At 42.5% G+C, this 22,039-nt stretch overlaps 1 protein-coding gene across 1 annotated transcript; it reads left to right on the plus strand.

Moving 5' to 3' along the window:
* Nucleotides 1-10,656: 10,656 nt before the first annotated feature.
* KLHL24 (kelch like family member 24) lies at nt 10,657-21,558 on the plus strand (the record flags this gene model as incomplete). Its single annotated transcript, XM_082003404.1, has 6 exons — nt 10,657-11,576; nt 16,724-16,908; nt 18,067-18,185; nt 19,299-19,487; nt 19,904-20,092; nt 21,358-21,558. The coding sequence occupies 6 exons, from the start codon at nt 10,657-10,659 to the stop codon at nt 21,556-21,558; spliced, it is 1,803 nt and encodes a 600-aa protein (XP_081859530.1).
* Between the last annotated feature and the right edge of the window lie 481 nt (nt 21,559-22,039).

A 22,039-nucleotide genomic window follows, 5' to 3' on the forward strand; every position in this document is an offset into this window, starting at 1 on the left:
GCCAGAGGAGAGGGGGACCTAGAGTCAGCCGGGAGGCAGTGAAAATGGAAAAGATGAGTAAGAGGTGTCTGGGGAAAGCGAGGACTGGTTTGCCAGAGCCCTTCGCTATTCAAGCACCAGCGCAGCAATCTGCGTTGCAGATGACATTTCCCGGTGCAGCTGCCATTTCAAACAGGTGATGGGAAGCGGAGAGGCTGAAAGCGAGCGGTCCTGGAAAAGTGCCTTCCACCCGAAACGCTTATACCTGCTGATTATCCACAGCAGACCAGCTCAAGTCAATGTGACCCCCAGGGCTTTTGGCAGGATGATGGTGAAAGTGTGTTCAAAGTCAAGGGAAGGATTTTAGCAAGTTTTGGTGTGTTCTCTGTATTTCTTTGAGAGGTTTTTTTATCACGTGAAAAGACTTTGCTGTACTTTCATCTTCATCTGAATCCAGACTCTTCTTTTTAATGCTGTTTCCATACTCCTCTTCCTCTTCACTTAATGCACCTTAGCGCTTTTTCCTGGCATGCTCAAAAAGTAAATCCCTCAATAGTTACTGAACTCACTCTTCTGCTCTTCCTCACAAATTGCTATTAACGTCACCTTTCCTTTTGCTCAGTACTGACTGTTGTTTGTAATCCTGCTGAATGGCTTCTGTCACTACGTTTTGTGCCTACTTGCATCAGGATCTGCAATGATGTCGTCACTTAACATCACCTCTTTCTTTTTGAAGCCTTCCATCCACCAGAACTTCCTGGCGACGTCAGAATCTGCTCTCCCTCTTTGTGCTGAGCAGTATTTGTTTCACCTCTGCTCCATTTGTTTCACAGCTCTTCGTAACATTCTTTATATTGCTTATTCATTGTCAGTCATTAACCTGCACTTGTCCTCCATCTTTAATTAAATGTCTAAATTCTCTTTTTTATCCGGTGATACAATCCCCATATTGCATTCAGGGTTTTTAATGGTGTTCACTGTTTAATGTTGCTCTCTTCTCTCTGATCAGCGATCAGGGTAAGGGATGTGGTGCTTAGACTGTCATGTCCCTTCGTATTCTTCAGCTTGCTGCTCTCGGTTGCTGCAGCTCACCTTCATCTCTGCCTTCATTCAGCTCCGAGCCCTTCCCCAGACTGGTTAGGATAAGTGTCCATTAGCAGTAAATAACTACTAAAAGAAATCATGGATTTTCTTTGGTTTCATTTTCTGTACATTTGAACTAATTGAAAAACATCTGGGTTTTGCTTAATTTTAGAAAAATCCGGTTAGGAGTTACAGTGCTCCCCACAGCAGAGGAAAATTCTCAGGAGCATAGTGGCACACGACTTCCCAAAATAGTTAATGTCTTTATTTGGAGGAATGCACTGACCCATTTAGGTGGCACACCACGTCGTTGAAATGCATGTGAAAAGTGCCCGACGGTGGTGGTATTCAAATTCAACACCACTAGAAAAACACATGAACATTGGTGGATGCATGCCAAAATTTTCATGCAGCGTTCTAATTTTAGGTCTTAACCTTTCCAGTGCCCTGAAGATGCCTTCAAAATCTCCAAAATCACTGACCTCTTCAGAAAATATTGGCCTAAATGCTTTACAAGTACTTTACATTGTTAAAAAAGTATTAACGAAGCTTTATAGAGATGAGTAATCTTTAATAATGGCCTTCGGCTTCTCAGGCAGCGTGCAACTGCTTATTTTGAGAGAAATGCTCAGCACAGCTTGAGAAAGAACAGCCAATCTCGCTGCTAGCAGAGGAATGAAAACCAATAGGATGTAGTAGCAACTCAACTATCCTTAATTTCAGACATCCTAGGTGACATTCCTTTCAGCACTGGAAGTGCCTGGATGTGACTGCATGCATACATGTGCACATTATGAAACAATTGATTGCTCAATGAGTATTTTTAATTAGTATTTTCCTTTTAAATGCTCCATTTACCCTCTTCACACAAGGTATTTTTGCCACGTGCTTTTTTTATTGGAGTAAACACACTCCTTTCAGATTGCTCCTTCAAGCCAATTCAGAGATATCTTGACCCTCTTGTAATGTTTTACCTTCCTATGACTCATTCCTTTAATCCCGCTTATGTTTTCTATAGTGAACTCTACATAGTCGTATTGACCCCAAGAGTTACAGACTCAAAGGACTGGGGCAGATGAGAGGCTATATCAGATAAGAGATCTATTTTAAGCAAAACATTTTTCTTAGGTCATATACTTTTTAATGTTTTTGTAGCAAGTAACACTTCAGGTTATTAATCTTTTTTATATTCAGTGGGTGAAATAAGTTATTGCAACACAACTGTACTATACAAAGTGAACTGTCTGTTGATTTTCTCTTTGCTGTTTATGTTCTATGGGGTTCTTCCTGCTTTTCCAGCCAGAAGATGAAAAATGGCTTGAGCAGTCTCACTTCTAATTAAATCTGTCAAGCAGGTGTGAGTTTTAGCTCAGCAGGAAAATGGCTGAAGGTTTCAATTTATTAAGATCTGCATGAAAACAATTTACATACCAAAATCAATTGACATTTTCAGTCTGTTTTCAGAAACTTAGCCTTTTAGTTAGTAATTCTAACTGTTTTGCAAAGCTGGAATTTACCTGACCCAGGGGAATAGCAGAGTTTGTTTAGCCTATGAAAATCTGAGACTGGTTTGCTCCAGAGAGGATCAATCCTGGAGTCCTGAGCACATGCGGCTTTTCTAATAGTTTCAGTGAAGGAGCACCACCAGCTACTGCAGAGAGCACAAGGCTGTGTAGGCTTCCCAGGGAGGGCTAGGGAGGCAAAAGGAGGAATATCCTGAGGTCAGGTCATGCAGGTTCACTAAAAGGTAAAGATATATTATGCCTGGGATTGATATCTAACATTTAGGAGAGCAAAGTAGGTGGCAGCTCATAGAAGAATCGGTATTTCTTCCTTTCCCTTGGCGGTAAGGGGCAAGAGGGAGAGGTCGTCCTTCTAGGAAGGAGAATGCAGCCAGTTACCTGCCTGCATCAGCTCCACGGCATTGCATAAGGCCTCATTTAGTACGTGGTAATGAACTTAATTTAAGCATGCATGTCCCTGGCCTTGCCTCATTACTCTGCATTATGGACTTGCAAGTCTGCTTATGCTAAAGGGCAGAACAAAAATAAATTTCTATACTCCCAGGCATGTTCCATCAGCCTGTGTTGGAGCATGGGCCGGTGTCCAAATAGTTTGGATATGAAGTGAATTTGGGCTCCAGGACAGGCTCAGACCTGCTCTTGAAATCGCATGGCGATGACACCAGGGTCCTGCTTTTATACGTGCAGTTGACTGGCTGCCACCGCTGTGACCTCCAGCTGCGACAGCAGTTCTCTTCGCATCCCAGCTTAAAACCAACCTTGCCTTTCTCCGGTTAGCAGGGGAAGGGACACCACGTTTTGTGTTACTGTTGACCAGGACCTGGAAAAAAGCTGTGTCAGTCAGAAATTCAGTATAAATGAGGTGAAGCTGTAGCTCAGGTAGACAAAGATCCTCTGTCAACTGAGGTTTTTTGTGTACACTCAGGGTTTCTAGCTTGGTCGTGCAGACTGCAGCGCTACACAAGGACCTGCTGTTTCAGTCTCCAGACCTTCACTCTGGGAGACGGCCCTTGCTGAGGGGTTTGGGCTGGGCTCCCCACAGCGGGTGCAAAGGCGCGTGACTGTGGAAGGTGCCATCGCCGCGCACGGCCTCCTCCGCACCTGCTGACGGCCAGGCTCCAGGCAGGAATACCGGGTGGGTGGGTGTATTCCCGGGGGTCCCAGCACAGGGAAGGGGGCTCACGGTGACAAAAGCTGCTGGCTGGCAGCTCTCGCCATTCCCGGTTCCTCCCGGGACGCTGCCGCAGACAAAATCCGGCGCCGGCCTTGCCTTTTCAGCCGCCCCCGGGACGCTCCCCCGCCGCCCGGCGGCAGGACCGGAGTCTCCAGGCGGGGCGGCGGGACTACAGTTCCCAGGGCCGCGCGGAGCCGCCGTGACATCATGTGCGGTGGCTCCGAGGTCACATGCCCCGCCGGCCCCTTTGTTTTGAGCGGCGCTGGCAGCGTGACCGGCTGCGGCGGCGGAGAGGCCCGAGAGCACCGCACCGCACCGGATCGCGCCGCTCCGCTCCCCACCCGAACCCTCCGGGGCAGCGGCTCCCGCGTGGCGCAGCGCGGCAGGGCCCGTTCCCGGCTGTGAGTGCAGGGCAGCGCGGCAGCTCGAGGGCGCGGGCGGCGGCGGGGCCCCCGCGGCGGGCCGGTGGCCCCCGGGAGGGCACGGGGCTCGGCCGAGGCGCGGCTGTCGCGGAGGCGGAGGCAGGCCGCGGGACCGGCGGGGACCGTTAGCCGCCGCGGCGGGAGTAGCGCGTCCCCGGCCCTGCCGGACACCGCGGGGCGGCCACTGCGACGGTGCCACAGCGGGGAAAGGCCATCGGCAGTGCCGGTGCCCCGGGACCCGTCGGATCTGTGTGTGTGTGTGTGTCCCGGCCCCCCCCGCGTGCGGGAAGCGGGGCCAGGCGGGCGGTGCGGGGCGCCCGGCCCGGCGAGCGGAGCGGAGCTGGAGGGTGCCCGTAGCCCCCGGCCTGTCTGCGGCTGTTTGGTAACGGGGGTCCCCTCCTTGCCCCCCGGGCGGTGGCGGGGGGCTCCGCGGCTCCGGATTGGGCGGGCAAGCGGGGGGAGGCGGGGCCGCGGCGCGAGGCCGCCTGTGGATTGGGCGGGGGAGGGGGGCTGTCGCTAAGGCGGCTCGGGGTGAAGGTGAGCTGGAGGGCGCGCGTGCGCGCGGCAGCACGGGACCGGGAGGTGGCGGCGTTGCGTGTGCGCGTCGTGTCGACGGGGGGAGGGACGGGGACGGGGACGGGGACGGGGACGGGGACGGGGACGGGGGGGGACGGCGGGCTCCCGGCGGCCGTTGCCTCGGAGGGAAGGAGCGGGTCCCGTCATGCGGGGGCTGTCCCAGAGTGGTATCTGCGGCCCGGAGGCGGTGGGTGCCGACCGCGGCCGTCTCTGGGGCTCTGGCCCGCGGGTGCAGGGCCCCCGGGTTGCCCCGGCGGCTCTGGGGCGGCCCTGCTGCAGCACCGGGGTTAAAGCCACGCTCTCGCCGGTAGCCGCGGCGGGCGGTGATGCCCGTGTGTTTTGCCGTGCTTGGTACGGATGAGTTCCTCGGCTAGGAGCCGCGTCCGCCCCGCCGGCCGCTGCCATTTTGTGCTGCTGCAGCCGCCTCCGGCCCCGCGAGTAAACAAGCAGGGAGCGGGCGCGCGGGCGGCCACCCTGACCGGCCCTGTCCTCAAGCCGTTTGTGTCGCTGGGTTGTTTGGGTTTTTTTTTTTTCCCCTTGTTTGTTTGGATGACGCTTTGTTCCCTCGTATAGCAAAAAGGGGCAGCAACAACCTTGGAATGTTTTAGGACGAAACCGTGCGTGTCAGCCCCCGGGGCGCGAGTGCAGGTCGGGCCCGGTGGCAGGGAGCGGGGCCGGGGCGCGGCGGGCCGGCGCTGCGCGGTGCGGGCGGCTGTCGGCATTGCATCCCCCGCCTGCCGTTGCCGGGGCTGGTTTTGTGTGTTTTGCGTCTCTTGCTCTGGAGGATCCGTGTCACGCAGGCCGTTTCAGATACGTTTATGTGTTAGTCCCATTTTCACATTGTTACGTACTCCCGAGTTTCGTGAGGTAAAAGCAGTCCCGATGGGTTGATACCGGCCGGACTGTTGCTGCGCTGTGTGATTGCTGCGGCTTGTTTATTTATTTCAAATTTACAAGCAGTTGGCTGAACCCGCTGGAAGTCCTTGAAACACATAATCAGGATGTGTGCGATGGCTGGGGCTTTTGTTCTGTTGGGTTTTGGTTTTCTTTTTTTAACACAAAACCTGAATATGTGTAAAAATCGTAGTGAAACCAAGGGGGAAGAGCGGTGACTTTTTCACAGTCTCTTCCCCATCAATTAAGATAGTATGCAGTGCCTTTTTTTTTTCTTAAATCCCCTCCAGTGGGTGCATGCCCTTTAGGTGACCTTTTCACTTCCAAAAAGGTTACCTAAAAGGACTTCTGCACAGTTTCAAGGTGTTCCTTTTTGCTGCTTGTTTTGTTTTACTTAACCATGAGTCTCAGGTCTGAATCAGTTCCTGTTTTTGCTGGGCAATTTTTGAGGGCACTTAGGGCTTTTTAGGTGTGTCATTACCATGATTATTATTGAATCTTGGCATTCAGAGTATAGTTTTTTTTAATCAAAATAGTGTCTTGCATTAAAATAAGACATCTGCAGCGCAACTAACTCCTCACCATGTCAGTCAGCTTGTTCACTTTGAATTCTTGTTTACTAGTAATTCGGTATTCTTAAACACTTCATCTTAAAGGCATTCAAATCCTAAATTTCTAGTGTAAAAGAAGAATTATTAAAAAAAAAAAAGTCCTTTAAAACCAACAACTTTTTTGTCCTTTTTTTCATATTGCAAAGAAAGAAGAAGGAAAAACAGAGTTGTGTTTGTTTTTTGGTGGATGGAAAGGTTATGTTTTGGAGTTTTTTCCTCTTTCTTCTTTTAAAAGAAAAAAAACTAGAGCACGTGTTGTGGGTTAGTCAGTGTGTTGCAGTAGATACAACTGGGAGTTTGTTTTTTCAGACTCTTGTGGTAACCAGACATCGGAGATGAAGCACATCTGCAGATCACATTGTCTGAATTCACAAATAAAATAGCTAGAATTGGCCAAACCTGAGTTACAGTTCCCATGCTTCAGAACAAAAATACTACTTGTTTTATTAATTTTGGTTGCGTTACCGCGGGGGGTGCTGTTACTAATATCATACCAGGTAATAGCAGATGTGACTCACGCGCAAGCTCTGGCTACGCAGGCGGTGTGCACTGTGTCGTGAGTGTGCGGGAAGCTTCTGCCCTTCCCCGGGGCAGCTGCCCGTTTCCAGCGTCTCCTTTTCTCCCTTTGCAGACGGTCATTGCTCCGGCCGTGCCACGCAAGTGCTGGTGCTGATGTGACGTGGCGCTGGGCACGGGCGCAGGGTGGAAGCTGCCTCCGCTGGCAGCAGCAGAAGCCCAGCGCAGCTTCAGGTGCTCTCGAAACTACACCCTGAGGGTGAGCTTTGAAGGTAGAGCTCAGGCACACCTGATGACTAGGTGTTACCGAAGGGCCTCGCCCCGACCCTGGCTGCCGGTTTCTTCTGCTGCTTTCCGTCAGTTCTGCTAACGGACCAAAGGAGTTCTGTGACACAGAAGTGACAGAAAAAGAGCTCTACCAGAAAGTTGCTAGCTGTTGCCAGAGCTGCGGATGAAGGGAGAGGGGTAGACATCCACGAGGTTGTTGCAGTGGAGGAAGGAGTAGTTTAGTGCAATGTAAAAGTAATTTGCATAGGAAGATTTACTGATAGAAGGTGTCAGGGCAGACATTTTACAGACCTCATTTGGTGGCCTCCGAATTGGGCTCTGAGATTATTTCTGAGGAATGCCTTGGTAGACAAGCCTACAGACAATATAGACTAAGGAAATAGAGGAACCTGATCTTCTGGTGAACCCAGCTTAAAGCTGTGCAGGTAGCATCCCTGTTGAAGCCGTATCTGTATTTGTAAAGCAACTTGCTCTAGTTGAAGATATCTCTGCTCATTGCGGATGGTTGGACTAGATGACCTTAAAAGGTCCCTTCCAACCCAAAGATTCTATGATTTTTTAAAACTTCTTTCTATAAAGTGTGGTTTGTTTTTCCTTGCCAGTTTTTTGAATGGGTAGACTCTCTCTGATTTGCTTAAGATCTGTCCTTGCTGACCCTTGCTCAGGCAAGCAGTTCAATGCATTTTTGTATTTTTTTTTGATACAATAATTTCCAATAGTTGCCTTTGGGCAAAATTTTCCTTTGTTTTGCTTTGTTTAAACTTACTGAAGATAACTTGGCGTTAAATTATCTAAATTATTAGTGCTTTATCGTGCAGAGTCTCTAGGCATGTGTAAGTACTTTTATATACATGGAAGGTGCAGACAGGTATATCCTCTTGTGTTTCCCTCCTTTGCGCACTAAACAGCTCGGCTTCAGGCACGGATTCCCCTCTGCCTTTCCAGCTTTGGGGCTGAAACATGGGGCAGGCAGCTGGAAGCGGTGACACTTTAGAACTGCCAGAGCAAGATTTGCCAAGAAGGCCATATGCGTGTCTGATAGAGCTGAATACGGGATAGTGTTACTGATGGTCTTGCAAAATTACTTTTTTTAAGCAAACCTACAGAAGTAATTTAACCGGGTAGAAACTGAAGCATAGTATATTCAAAAGCAGTAGTTTCTGCAATGGAGTGTAATTCTTTTTCCTATTATTTGTGAATTTGCAGTATTTATCGCCTTGGATTAGTTTTTTCTCCATGGATTAGTGTTTTTTTTAGTCTCCCATTTCTTTAAACCATTGGGACGTTTTAAAAAAAATTATTTGCTGACCACTATTTTGTGTTGTTCCAAGCATAAAGACGACATTGCTTCCTTCAGTGAACAGCCTTAACCCAGAGCCTTTATTTTCATTTATTAGTGATTGCATAATACAGTGTCTTCTAGTCTCCACTTCTCACATAATGAGAAAGATTTAATCTTGAAGCTTTTTTTACTTGGTTGCCATGTTTTTCCCTTTTGTGTAAAAGGCCAATGTCTTGTTTCTGATCTCAGGCTAATTTTGCTTTGGAAAAGCTCTATTAGCTTTAGTGAAATTCTTCTGATTTAAATCTGTGACACTGGAATCAAAACTTAAGGGTTTATATTTATATTTTGTCGTTGTTACATTTGCCTTTTCTACTGCTGATGCTTCATTTCTGCCCACTTTCTCATGCTGAGTAGTGTGGAATGAACTGCAGATAAAGTTCAATGTAAGGGTTAGGGTGTTAGCAACAGAGCTGGTGAGGTGGTGGTGGTGGTTGTTGTTTTTTATCCAGCCTGCGTCATTACAGGGTAAAATGGTTGTGAAATATATTGGATAGAATATCAGCTACAGATTAGACTGTCCATTTATGCCTCGTTAAAATCTCTCTGAAGCAATCAGTTATTAGATAGGCTCATTGCAACAGTGTTTTTCAGGCATCAAAGTGACCACTGTTCCTATTTTAATTAAATATTTTGTAAGGTAGATGAACTATACCAAGAATCTACCTTGTAAACGTGTAAAAAAAGACTTATATGGAAAACGGTTTTAAAACCTCTTTTCTCAATGAATAATTGTACAATGTGTACAGCACACATTCTTTTCTTGCTCTTTGTTGAGATGGTGCCTTTTAAAGGTGCTGTGTAAAAAAAGCCTGTTTAAAAAAAAAAAGTGTGTTCATTGTGTTCTATATTAAGCTATGATGTAGCCAGACTTGGATTGGGTAATTGCAGCTCTGAAGATGCTAGCACGTCAGGAAATAAAATTGCTGTGAGGAGCTGACGTTTACTCACTCTGTAAGTGGGGAATGGGGGAAACTGAATATAACCTCTTGGAAGCACGAAAAAAATTTCCATAAACTTTAAAATAATTCTGTGCATGTCCTTCTAGACATACAAAGAAATAGTACATGCATTTGGAATGCTACCGATGTAAGGCCCAAGAGGGCTTTTTGCCCAGCTCTTGCTGCCTCAGTATATTTTGGTGGACATTCACCCAGTTCATTTTCAAGTTCGGGAGAGGCAGAAAGCTCTGTTCCTGCTAGACTGGTTGATCACATCACCTCCAATAGGCACTATCTGCATTTTCTTCACGTACGAACTTTAATATTGGCATATGCTAACATTTGAGTACTTGATTTTTGCAGCTTCGGCGTTCTGATGATGTGTGTATTTGCGTGCTGGGGGAAACGTCGTATGCTATGTATTTGAAACCGGAAAGTGTTTAAGCAAAAGGTTTTACTAATAATTACTTGCTAGTAGTACTTCGGAAAACAGAAAATCTCCCTTTCCTCACTTGTTCTTGGTTCTTACTTTCAGTAGTTTTACACGAACAAATGTAATTCTTTCCTCATTCTGTTTTGTGCGCTAGCAGTTTACATTCATTTTAAATTAAATAAATCTTAGATTATCAGTGAACTAATTTTTAGGTGCTAGGAACGAACGGTGAAAGCTTATGGTCAAGGTTACTCATTGAGATAACTGAATGTTATTAAACACTAGTATTATAAGACTTTGTTTTGTAATAAAAATGGAGTGAGTTCTTAACTGAATTTTTATTTTGAAAATGTCTTTTTTTTTTCCCCCTTTTTGACTAGTGCTGTTGTGGTAGTACTTGGAGGCTCCAGCTGAAATGAGGATTACACTGAAAAATGAGAAAAGCCCAAGCTCTGGATCTTTATCCAGGAAATCTTTGGCTTCTGTCAGTCAGGTGATTTGCTGGAGCCGAGATCTCATTTTTTTTAGTATTGAACACTAATGCAGTGGCAGTAGTGCTGGGACATTCAGAACTTGCCATCCATGACACCTGTTCTGTGGGTATATTTTGTATTTAATGTGTATCCGATAACGCTGCGTTGCCCTGTGCAAGGTGCATGGTAATTTGCTCTGTAATACTGTGTCACTTTTAGTAAATGTCAAAAATTGCACCAGTTCTTAGAGGGACTGAACAAGTATCTTGTCTAATTCTCATGATGAAGTTAAGAATATACCAGACTGAATACTGAAGTGTTTTACTTTTTCAGACCGTAGCACTGCGAAGGAGAAACTCTGCAAACTTTTCTCAATGACTCTATAGCCAATTGATGTAACAATGGTACTAATACTGGGACGCAGACTGAATAGAGAGGATAGTGGGATACGAGATTCCCCTGCAACCAAGCGGAAAGTTTTTGAAATGGACCCAAAATCGTTGTCAGGCCCTGAGTTTTTCGACTTCTCCTCAGGATCATCCCATGCTGAAAGCATTCTCCAGATCTTCAATGAATTTCGAGACAGCCGGTTGTTCACAGATGTTATTATCTGTGTGGAAGGAAGGGAGTTCCCCTGCCATCGAGCGGTTCTCTCGGCCTGCAGCAGCTACTTCAGAGCTATGTTTTGCAACGATCATAGAGAAAGCAGAGAGATGCTAGTGGAGATCAATGGCATTTTTGCTGAAGCTATGGATTGCTTCTTACAGTACGTATACACTGGCAAGGTGAAAATCACTACAGAGAACGTGCAGTATCTCTTTGAAACGTCAAGTCTCTTTCAGATCAGTGTTTTGCGTGATGCCTGTGCCAAGTTCCTGGAAGAACAGCTGGATCCTTGCAATTGCCTGGGAATCCAGCGCTTTGCAGATACGCACTCGCTCAAGACGCTGTTCACCAAGTGCAGGAATTTTGCGCTGCAGACATTTGAGGATGTGTCCCAGCATGAAGAATTCCTCGAACTGGGGAAGGATGAGCTTATTGATTACATTTGCAGTGATGAACTGGTAATCAGTAAGGAAGAGATGGTGTTTGAAGCTGTCATGCGCTGGGTGTACCGGGCAGTTGAGTTGCGAAGACCAGTGTTGCATGAACTTCTGACGCATGTCAGGCTCCCGTTGCTACACCCAAACTACTTTGTTCAGACTGTGGAAGTGGACCAGCTGATTCAGAATTCCCCAGAGTGCTATCAGCTGCTGCATGAAGCCAGGCGATACCATATCCTTGGAAATGAGATGATGTCTCCCAGAACTAGGCCACGCAGGTGAGGAAACTTTCTCCCCCCAACACACCCGCATCCCACCCCCACCACCTTATTTCTGTAGAAGGACATAGCTCAGTGTACAGATACTTGATATACATGTGCCCAGAAAAAAAAATCTGCAGATTATTTTATTTTGCCCTCTGGAGCCACTGCAGTTACACTTCTGTACTTCCCCACAACATGTGAAGCTCACACATGTCTTGATGTACATAAGTAAGTCTTTTTGCACAGATCACTTCATTGCTGCGAAATAAAGGACTGTTCAGGTAAGTGAAGTTACATTACCTTGCAAATAAAGTATTTTCTAAAGGTTATGTTTGCTAAGTGAGATCTTAAGTTATTTCGTACAGTAACAGTGTCTTGAAAAGAACTTACTGTGCTAAACCACTCAATTTCCCAACCTTCTTTCTTTTTATAAAAAAGTCATTTAAGTGTACAGCGTACTACAGAGGATGTGGATGGGGATGTATATTCAGAGCACTCAGCACTCACTTGCTACATGACAAATACTTTACAGATGGAATAGTACATAGATTTGTAATAGACAATAGACCAAAGAACAACAGGTTCTTAACTATAAAAAAACCTAAATCTTGCATTTTTAAAGAATTATGAAACAGTTCCTGAAGTATTTCATGCTTATTCTATGACATTTTAATAATTCAGAATTGTTGCTACTTAATAATGCGTTACACAAATAGGTGACTGAAGTTGCAAGAAGAAATGAGGAAGAGTCGATTAGTGGCATTTATGAGCAATGGTGGTTATGATTTTGTTTTTTTCCTGAAAAAAATTTTCACAGTAAGAGCCTTACCTCCACATGACAGTTGACATGATAGTTTATTGTTAACTCCAGCTGATTGAGGCTGTAGTTACAAAATCATGTGTTATATTAAGGTGATGCAATGATCAGGTCTGGACAAACAGATGGTGTTAGGAGTTACTCTTCTTTGTTTATTCTTAGTCATATGTGGTTGCTGTACAGTAACTGTGTGGGGAATCTTTTTGGTTTTTTCCATGTGTTAAAGGCTTGCTTATGGGGGGAAAAAAAATACTTGGCAAGCATTTACCCCATTAGTGGCTTTCCAGTCTTCAAGCCTGCCATGAGAGAAGAAATTCTTCTTAAACTCCTTGCAGCCCTGCTGCCAGGTTTTCTAAGCTGTACACTGCCACGGAGGGTCTTTGGAAACTTCTGGTTCATGGCAGTTTGGAAATGGGTGCAGTCGTAGTTTCTGAGGCATTTCATATCCTGAGTTTGGGCCTGAGGGAGGGACCATGGATTTCAGACCAAAGACCTCCTTGTTTCATGAGCAGTTGAAGGAGGCCTGTATCTTGTGGTATTTGGTGCGGTGTTTGTTATACATTTATTATTCAATTTGATAAAGCAAGCAAATACAGTCAGACTTAACAGTTTTGTCAAAGTGCACAGAGTGTATGTAATGGAGAATCTGAATAGCCTCAGTGTCGCATTCCAGTTTGTAAATGAAGTACCTTGTCCAATACAGGTGACTTCTGAAGCTGGGGGAGGGTGTTGGCTTGGGATTTGGTGTGTTTTGTTGGTTTTACTGCTGGGCTTATTAAACTGCGCTGTGAACTCCAGTACGCAGGAACAAGAGAAATAATTTACAAAGAGGAAAAACTGGCTGGCCTCCCAGCAGGAGTTTTTTCCCCTCTTCTATATTGCATTCATGGAATAGTTCTTTGTAATTTGTTTCTGTTGCCTATAGCAAAAAGAGATCATGTTTTAAAACAGTTACCAGGTCCTCCTTCCCCCCTGCCATGTTTTCATCACACCTTTTCTGTCCGTTTCTGGGGTGTTTGGGGAGGAGAAGGTGCTGGAGAGCCCTCTTCCTTCTTTCTTGCCTTCCTCCAATTTCTTTTGAATATAAACTGTTTCTGAAAGGAGACAGGCTGCAGGATCAGAAATTCCCATGCCAGTGTTTTTACTGAAACTTCTGGAAATTAATTGTGATTCCTTGTATGGGTATTTATGCACCTACAGATGAAGTGGGTTCTACCCATTTTTTTTTAAAAGAACAGTGTAGATTGCAATTCACAGTTGATTTCCCCCCCTCCCCCCTTTTTGGAGCTACTGAAGAGCTACCTGAAGTAAATAAGTTTACAGTTGCCTGCTTGTTCTTTTGTCTCTAGGCATCGTGACGTGTGCAGAAGGTCTTTTTGAAAGAGCTTTGCAGTTATGTACTTGCAATGACATAGTGACATCTTGAGGCTGTCTCTCATGTTACTTTTAAGTCTCTTTTGTCCCCTGCTGGTTGTGTTGCACAGCGAGTCTCTAAGCTGAGATGAAGCAGTGAGCAATAATACGTTTCCATATACAAAACAAAACAGGCTCTTCCTACTGCATGCTTTGAATTATCTTCAGATTTTCATATACCTGTGAATTTTTCAGTCACACAGTTCCTGTTAAGCTGTCAGACAACAATATATGAGTGTCCTCTTTAATTACTTAGAAGTTGTTATACTTACATGTTCCAACACATCCTTTCTGGTTGCCTTTAGAAAGCTTTAATGCAGTCCCTTATGTTTACCCCAAGGAGTTGAGTTTTTATTTCACTTCACATTTCTGTTATCCCATTTGCTACCCAAAAGTGAATTAGCAAAAAAACCCAAAAAAGTAGTGACTTACCAGAATCCTGGTAATTTGTCTCCCAAACATAAAATGTTTTTGAATGTAATCTCTATGAACTACTGAAAGTTATCCTGTCCAGCTGATGCTGTGCTGGTTGGCATTCTTACCTTGTCTAGAGGTCTGCCTGTAACTTGGGGCCCCTTGGAAGCCTGCTCTTGGGAATGCATGGGATTATATGATGGTTTGTCAGTTGTCTTCCACTCCCCCTTTTCTATTCTGTGCATCTTTTCCTAACAAGAGGGTGTCTCCTGGAATCTCTCTAATGCTTTTTTTAGCTTACCTCTGTGATTTTGCTCACACCCTTTCTTCTGAGGGATACAAGGAGGACTTTCTGTACTGCTGATTGAGACCACAGCTTTTTCTTAATCTCCACTCAAATATATCCTTAGTTCTTCTCTAGAATTAACCTTTGCCTCTATGTTCTTTTTGTGTACTCCCACATTTTTAATTTTTTTTTAACTGATGTGCCCTCCATCATTTGCAAAAGATCTTTTGCAGCTAACCTTAAAAACCTATACAGTGCAAGACTCCTTCAAGAAAATGTCATGGAGAAAATGTTTCTTAACTGAAGAAAGGATATGGTTATATAGGTGCTGAAATGTTGGGAAAATTTTTTGTTTTCTGTGTATTTGAAACACTGTACTAAATTACTACTTTCTTTAAAGAGCAAAACTCAATCATAGCAATTCATAAAGAGCTCTCTCCAATCAAAGATTTTTGATTCATTTAGTTTTAAAATAAAGATTGATAATCCAGTACAGTAAGCTTTTCAATAAGTAAGTGGAGACCTTGATTCTATTCTAGAAAGTAATCAACAGACAAACCTCTTTCGTACATACAGTTAGCTGATGTATTTGGGCTTGCTTCTAAGTCAAATTATGAGATGAGTATCTTGCTTTTAAGGAAATTCTCTTTCTGGGTAATGCTTTGCTGGCACAGGAACTTCCCCTCTCTTATCCTTTGAGAGATTCTTTTCAGAGTTGTTCCTCAAAAAAGCAAAAAAACAGTAACAGTAAATACATAGACACCAGGAACGAGCATGACTTCAAAGCTGAGGAGCTGAAGAGGGTGTTTCTTCTGACTAGTTCAGGTGCGTAAGTATGCTTCCTCAGATACGTGTCTTCATTATATAATCTTACAGTACGTTATCATTTAGCATTGCCTTTGCCTACTTAAAATACTCTGAGCAGAAATATATATGGTATATTTAAATTATGATGTATGGTGATAAGGGGGTAGTAGAGGTAACTAGTTTTATACCTGATGTTTCAAATCATCGGGGAAAACTTCATCAGGATATATAAGTTAATATGTGCATAAGTTCACATGTTAAGAAATTTGGGGACAGATCATGCAACTTTTCTCTCAAATGCAGTCATAAGTAATTTTTTATTTTTTTTTTAGAGAAAGGACTGCACTACTCAACAATGGTATGAAAATTGGGATCAAAGTTAAAGCACAACACAACAGAAAAGCTTACCAAAAATAAAATCAGTCCTGCATTAAGTTTTCCTTAATTAATAGACAGCAGTCCTTGAAATAACTATATCAGTGCAAAATCCTTTTATCTAAAAATGCACTGAAAAGAAAGGATTTTGACAAATGCTTATGAGAAATTATAAGTTTGAAAGGAGGAATAAAAGTTGGTCATAGTTTGATTTGCACATTGGTGGTGGTTGGTTGATTCTCCACGTTCAAATGTGGATTAACATGCAACGATTTTTGTTATTGCTGTGAATGCAGAATGTGTATAATGCAGACATGAGGTTAAGTAGAAGGAGAATGAGAGTGTGGAATAGAATTTAAAGGCTTATTTGTGTACATTGCAGACTGTCTAACGCTTTATTTTTTCATGCTGAGTTTTAGTTTTTGGCTTGAATTTTTATTTTGGTGTTTCCTGATGTTTCATTCTATCATTACACTTTTTTTTCACTTTTTTAACTATGCACTTGCTCCAATGTCTCTTTCTTTTCTTTTCCTTTATTTTGGTGACTATATGCCTTCAGCTTTTTCCTTCAGGAAATAACCTAAAACATTTAAAACTTTTTGAATATTTAAGCACTGTAAAGTACTATGAGTTTTGTAAAATTGGGGGGGGGACTGGTTTCAGTGTGAAATAGATTGCTCATCTCATTGTCTCAGGCCTCGCTTGAACTCTCTTTCTGATATCTCTATGTACACAGTCAAAGTATTACTGGTGTAAGGGCTTTCTGTATTTTTTAATTATTTGATTTTTAGATAGAATGTTGTGCAGTGGAACTCTACCACTTTCACAGAACACCTGTTGGTGTGGTAACCTGCTGTGTAATGGGCCATCTGGAAACAGTGAAAACCTCTAACTGTACTAAATGACTCTCAGCTTTTTTTCTTTGCTGTAGAAGTTAATGCTAAATAGTAAATGTTCCAATTTTCGCACAGTTTTGAAAACAATGTTTCTTGGCCTCTGTGTACTGATAAGAATCTTCTACATTTTAGTTTTTTGTGTTCACTTTTTTAGATCAACTGGTTATTCTGAGGTGATAGTTGTTGTTGGAGGCTGTGAACGAGTTGGAGGGTTTAATTTGCCATATACTGAGTGCTACGATCCTGTAACAGGAGAGTGGAAGTCACTGGCTAAACTTCCAGAGTTTACCAAGTCTGAGTATGCAGTGTGTGCTCTACGGAACGATATTCTTGTCTCAGGTGAATAATCCTAAAAAATTTAAGACTTCTTTTCTTTGTTTAAAGTAGCGTGACAGATCTTTGTACTGTGAACTTCCAGAAGCTCAACTGAAAGTTACTTTGTGATGTGAATGGTGAACTCCAGCCCCAAAACAATCTTATTGTAAACAAAAGTGTTTTCTAGGATTTTGTTTGGTATTAATCGGCAGTTTTTTACAGCTGATTCCAGGATATCAATTCTATTTAAAGAGACTAGTTTATGCTCATTAGTATGTTGCTCTAAAATCTAGTAGTGGCCTGCTTGCAGCAACAGTTGGAAAAATTGCAAGCAAAAAATCCCAAGCAGTCTTTTCCCAGCAGCATTTTCTCTGCTACAAAATGTGCTGTGTGCTGGTTAAAAACACCACTTGCCTAGGAGCATTCCAGCACCGGTATGTTGCTGGTGACTTGTTTCTATCATATGGCTGCCTAGACTCCCAAAGAAAAACAGTTAAAGCTTCTTCTCATTGTGGGAATGTAGAATGGAAACAAATTCCTTTTAGCACCTCAGTTGGGGATCCGTTTATACCAGCCTTTTACAGTGAAATGAGCACTGCAATGAGCATTTAAAATGTTTTTAAACACCTCTTACTCATTTTTTTTTAGCAAGCATAAATTACAGGCTACAGCTGATGGTTTAGACACCAAAGCCCCATGTGTTAGTTTAACCAAAGAAAATGTCTTCTCAGATCGGTAGTGCCTGTGGCATTTGAACAAGATGTAAACTGAAGGAGTTCTGTGCACGAACTAAACAGGGGAACAGCTAGTGTTAGGGTTGTGCCGTGAGGCACATAAATGGTTAAGATTTCAAGTGTCTCATCCAGGTAGTGACACTAAAGAAATCTGAAGAGCATGGGCAAAAGCCATTAAAATGCATTCCAATCTGAAGAAATAAGCTAATGTGATCTCGGCATGTTACTGGAAAAGGCACAGGTAAGTAAAACAACTTAGTGCATGTTTTCACGTTTGAAATCCACTGAAACTGACTTTTTTGGTGTAACACATAAATACAGATAGATCTTTATTTCACCTAAAAAGAATATAAAGTTTTCATTGCCCACTGTAAAGGGGCATGATAATAGTTAACATTTCTCATTCAATAATGAATTTATTCAAATTGGAATATTTTTGTTTTTAAAGGTGGAAGAATCAATAGCCGGGATGTTTGGATTTACAATTCTCAACTTAACATTTGGATTAGAGTTGCTTCTTTAAATAAAGGCAGATGGCGTCATAAAATGGCTGTTCTTCTTGGTAAAGTAAGAGAAGTATATTTATAACTTTCTTTTATAGTGGGGATGTTGCTGTATATAAGAAAACAGTGGCAAAAACATGTACATATTAAGTATTCATATTTCCTATACATTTAAAAAATTCCTATTTTCAAATAAAAACCTATGTTAAACAATTAGGCTCTTTGAGTCAGACGCTATCTGTGGATGCAAAAATCATGTTACCCCTTGTTTTTTGGAGGGTTTTATGTAGTTTTTTTTATCACAGAAGTGTGTTATCCCCAAGAAATCTTTTGGGACGCAAAGAATCATCTGGATTTTCCTGTGCTTCAGAAGTGTTGTCAAAAGTTTAGTAGTTTATGCAGTTACTAACAGAAACTGGTACTGCTCTGAATGTCAGCTCTGTGCTCTTTCATTTAATGTTTTATATTGAAATTAACCAAATGTATGCTGTGGAGAAATGGGAGGTTTTGCTATTTTGAAGGCATACATGCCTTAACATAAAAACAGTAGTTGGGATCCTGCCTGTGTGGATTCCATTAATGAAAGTTAGGGAAGATGTGCATGTGGTGTCCCTTGGAGTAAGTAACTTCTTGGAGATGAGACTTGCAGCTGGAGCAAACGGGGAAGAAGTTAGACACAAATAATGAGCTCTGCCTCTTGAATATGAAAGAAGCAGTAGGAAAGTAAAGAAAATTTTACAACTGAGAAGAAGAAATATTTTTGCAAGCAAGTAGGAAAACAGTAAAACACAGAAAAGCAAAGGTAGATTCAGATGGACTTTGCTGCTGCTGTTGCTGAATGTCATCTGTGAAAAGAGAAATGCAGAGAAGTGCCTTTTTTAACAAATGCCATTAGAATAGGAAGTTTCTATCTCGGTATTAGTAATACTCTGCTTTGGATGTGTGTGTGCAGTGTCATTCCACATGTGACTGAATGGAACTCTCCAGAGAGTCTTTACCTATCATTTTTAGACCATATTCTTCTCCTCCTGTGTATAAATTAAAAATGTGAGGGAATTATCCCTTCACAAACCTAGCAAATTAGGATTCTTGCAGCTTTAAATTAATTTAATTTCATCTTTAAATGTAGTAACTACTCTAAAAATGAAATAATGATAGTTTTCACCACTTTGCATAGGTATATGTTGTTGGAGGATACGATGGGCAAAACCGTCTCAGCAGCGTAGAGTGTTACGATTCGTTTTCCAATCGATGGACAGAAGTGGCTCCCCTTAAAGAAGCTGTGAGCTCTCCAGCAGTCACAAGCTGTGTTGGCAAACTGTTTGTGATCGGGGGTGGTCCTGATGACAACACATGTTCTGACAAGGTCCGTTAATTGTATTTGATTGCATCTTCTATCCATGGTAAACAGTATTGCTGGGTTAAAAATAGATCATGCAGAGATGGTTTGCTGAATGGAGTATGGAATTTTTATAATACAAAAAATACAGAGTAGAAAATATTAACTTGGTAACATACTGTTACTGTGGTCTTTCTCATGGATACTTGGCTTCACAAGTTCTGTGAATTATTAAACCTGAGTGTTAGGAAAACAATGTTAAATGTAGTCCATATATAGATGTTATTGATATACGGACCTATATTTGTATTAACATCATTTTCTTGGTGAGATATTGCCCACCAGGTATTGCTGCTTTGGCTCTCCTTGTATAACCTGTGTGGGTATGCCACGTTATTATTTCAATTAGGCTTCTAATCTGAAATGCATGTATTTGTTTTCAGGTTCAGTCTTACGATCCCGATACTAATTCATGGTTGCTCCGTGCAACTATCCCTATCGCAAAAAGATGTATTACAGCTGTGTCTTTAAACAATCTGATCTATGTTGCTGGTGGACTTACCAAAGCGATATACTGCTATGATCCAGTTGAGGACTACTGGATGCATGTACAGAATACATTCAGCAGACAGGTAATTAACACTAAATGGCCTTATAGACATTTGAAAAGTATTTTTTTACATTAATATCTTGGTATGTAATGAGTACACACTTACTTAACCCTGTTAAAATTGCATCTCTGATTCTATTCTTGCTTTACTTCTTCATCCATATAATTCTAAACATGACTTGAGGAGGAAGTTTTCTAAACCAGTAGCTTTTCAGCTGGGTGTCACTGTTAGCAAGTCCAGTCTTTGTTTGAGAGCAGTTACTGTTGGAGAACAGTGTAACAGTATAACAAATGACGTTTTAATTGTCTAGAAAATGATCTCTGTCAAGTTCTGCTACATGTTTTAGTTTAGACTGAAGATAGTAATTTCCTTATAATTGATTAAAGGCTTTCAATGTAACAAAAAGTATTGAAGGCTGTTCTTATAGCGTGGGGAAAAAACCCCCACTGTATAGCACAGAAAAGTGCCTGACTTCAGCAGCGAGAGCTGTATTAATTCCATGTATGGAACACTGAGCAGAATTTAAAAATGCATCCCCTCGGTAGTAAAGTGTGTGTGTGTGTATTAGTTAATTTTCCCTATGTTTTTAAAACATCAAGCACATACTTTACAGTATCTACCTTAACAGAAATTTGTTCTTTTTTCCTGGCCTTCCCTCTGCTCCTCTGTTTTGTTCTGTGTTCTCTATTGATTGAATTTTTTTTCCATGCCTGCTTTTAAGGAAGAAAAAAAATGCTCTCTCTCTTTGCTTCAAGTAAGACCATAGCGCTGTCTTTTTCTTATGCACCCTTTTCTTAGAGGGTTTCTTCTTTTCCCTTTCTTCTAGAGGCTTTTTTGCCTCTCCCCTGTTTACATCCCTCTTCATTATCTGTTACTTCTCTAAGGTGCTTCTCCTTGTTCCCATTTTTTTGCATTAATAGTTCCTACTTCTGAAAAAAACAGTCCCACTTCTGAAAAAACAGTCCCTCTTCTGAAAACCTTTGTTCTCTCTTCCTTTCCTTATCTCAGATGTTTTAAATAGTGTTCAGCTGTGTTCCATTGTATCTCTCATCTGAGCTATGTGTAGTGAAGGCCTAGACCTGAAATAGTTTTTTTTGGTAGGATTGTGCTGCTGCTTTCCCCAACTATTGTGCTTTCTGCATTGGTCCTCTCAGGAGGGAATAGTATAGGCCAGTCTGTTAACAAACAGTGGTCACAGTGCTGTTGCTCTGCACTCGGGTAGGCATGCAGGGACTGAGGTCTTGTTTTTTAAGTAATTGTGTATTCCTTTTTGTATTTTGAAACAGGAGAATTGTGGCATGTCTGTGTGTAATGGAAAAATCTATATCCTTGGCGGAAGACGAGAAAATGGTGAAGCCACAGACACTATTCTTTGTTATGACCCTGCAACGGGCATTATCACAGGAGTGGCAGCCATGCCCAGGCCAGTATCATATCACGGCTGTGTGACGATTCATAGATATAATGAAAAAGGCTTTAAACTCTAATTTTTTTTCTTGAAAAAAGAAGATGGCATGAATGAATCCAGTGGTCTGCTGCAAGACAGGCTTTTTAAAGATTCCTGAAATGGGAAGATGCCCTTTCCCTACCTAAGGGTCATATGAAAATTGTATCCTGTGCCGTTAGAAAAAGGGTTAATTTAACTTACAAAACAAGTCTACAAATCTATCTGGTAACCAGAGTTCAGTTATATATGGGCTCTGATAGGAGAGCAGTAATAGTACGTTGTACTAGTGTTCAAAAGGTTGCCCTATGTGTGATTAGTAATTAAAATCTTGGAAGCTTTGTGGAGAAAGTGCCTTCACAAGCATTTGTGCCTGTGTCCTAAGAAGTGATATCTGTAAGGTGTTTGAGGTTCTGCTAATTGGAAAAACAAATAGGTGAGTAAATTCCAAAGAATCATCTAGGATAATTACCTACAATTAAAAAAAGATTATATAATTGTAATCCATATGCACAGCATTCTTA

This window comes from Phaethon aethereus (assembly GCF_964289735.1).
Source record: "Phaethon aethereus genome assembly, chromosome: 9".
NCBI classification, from domain to species: domain Eukaryota; kingdom Metazoa; phylum Chordata; class Aves; order Phaethontiformes; family Phaethontidae; genus Phaethon; species Phaethon aethereus.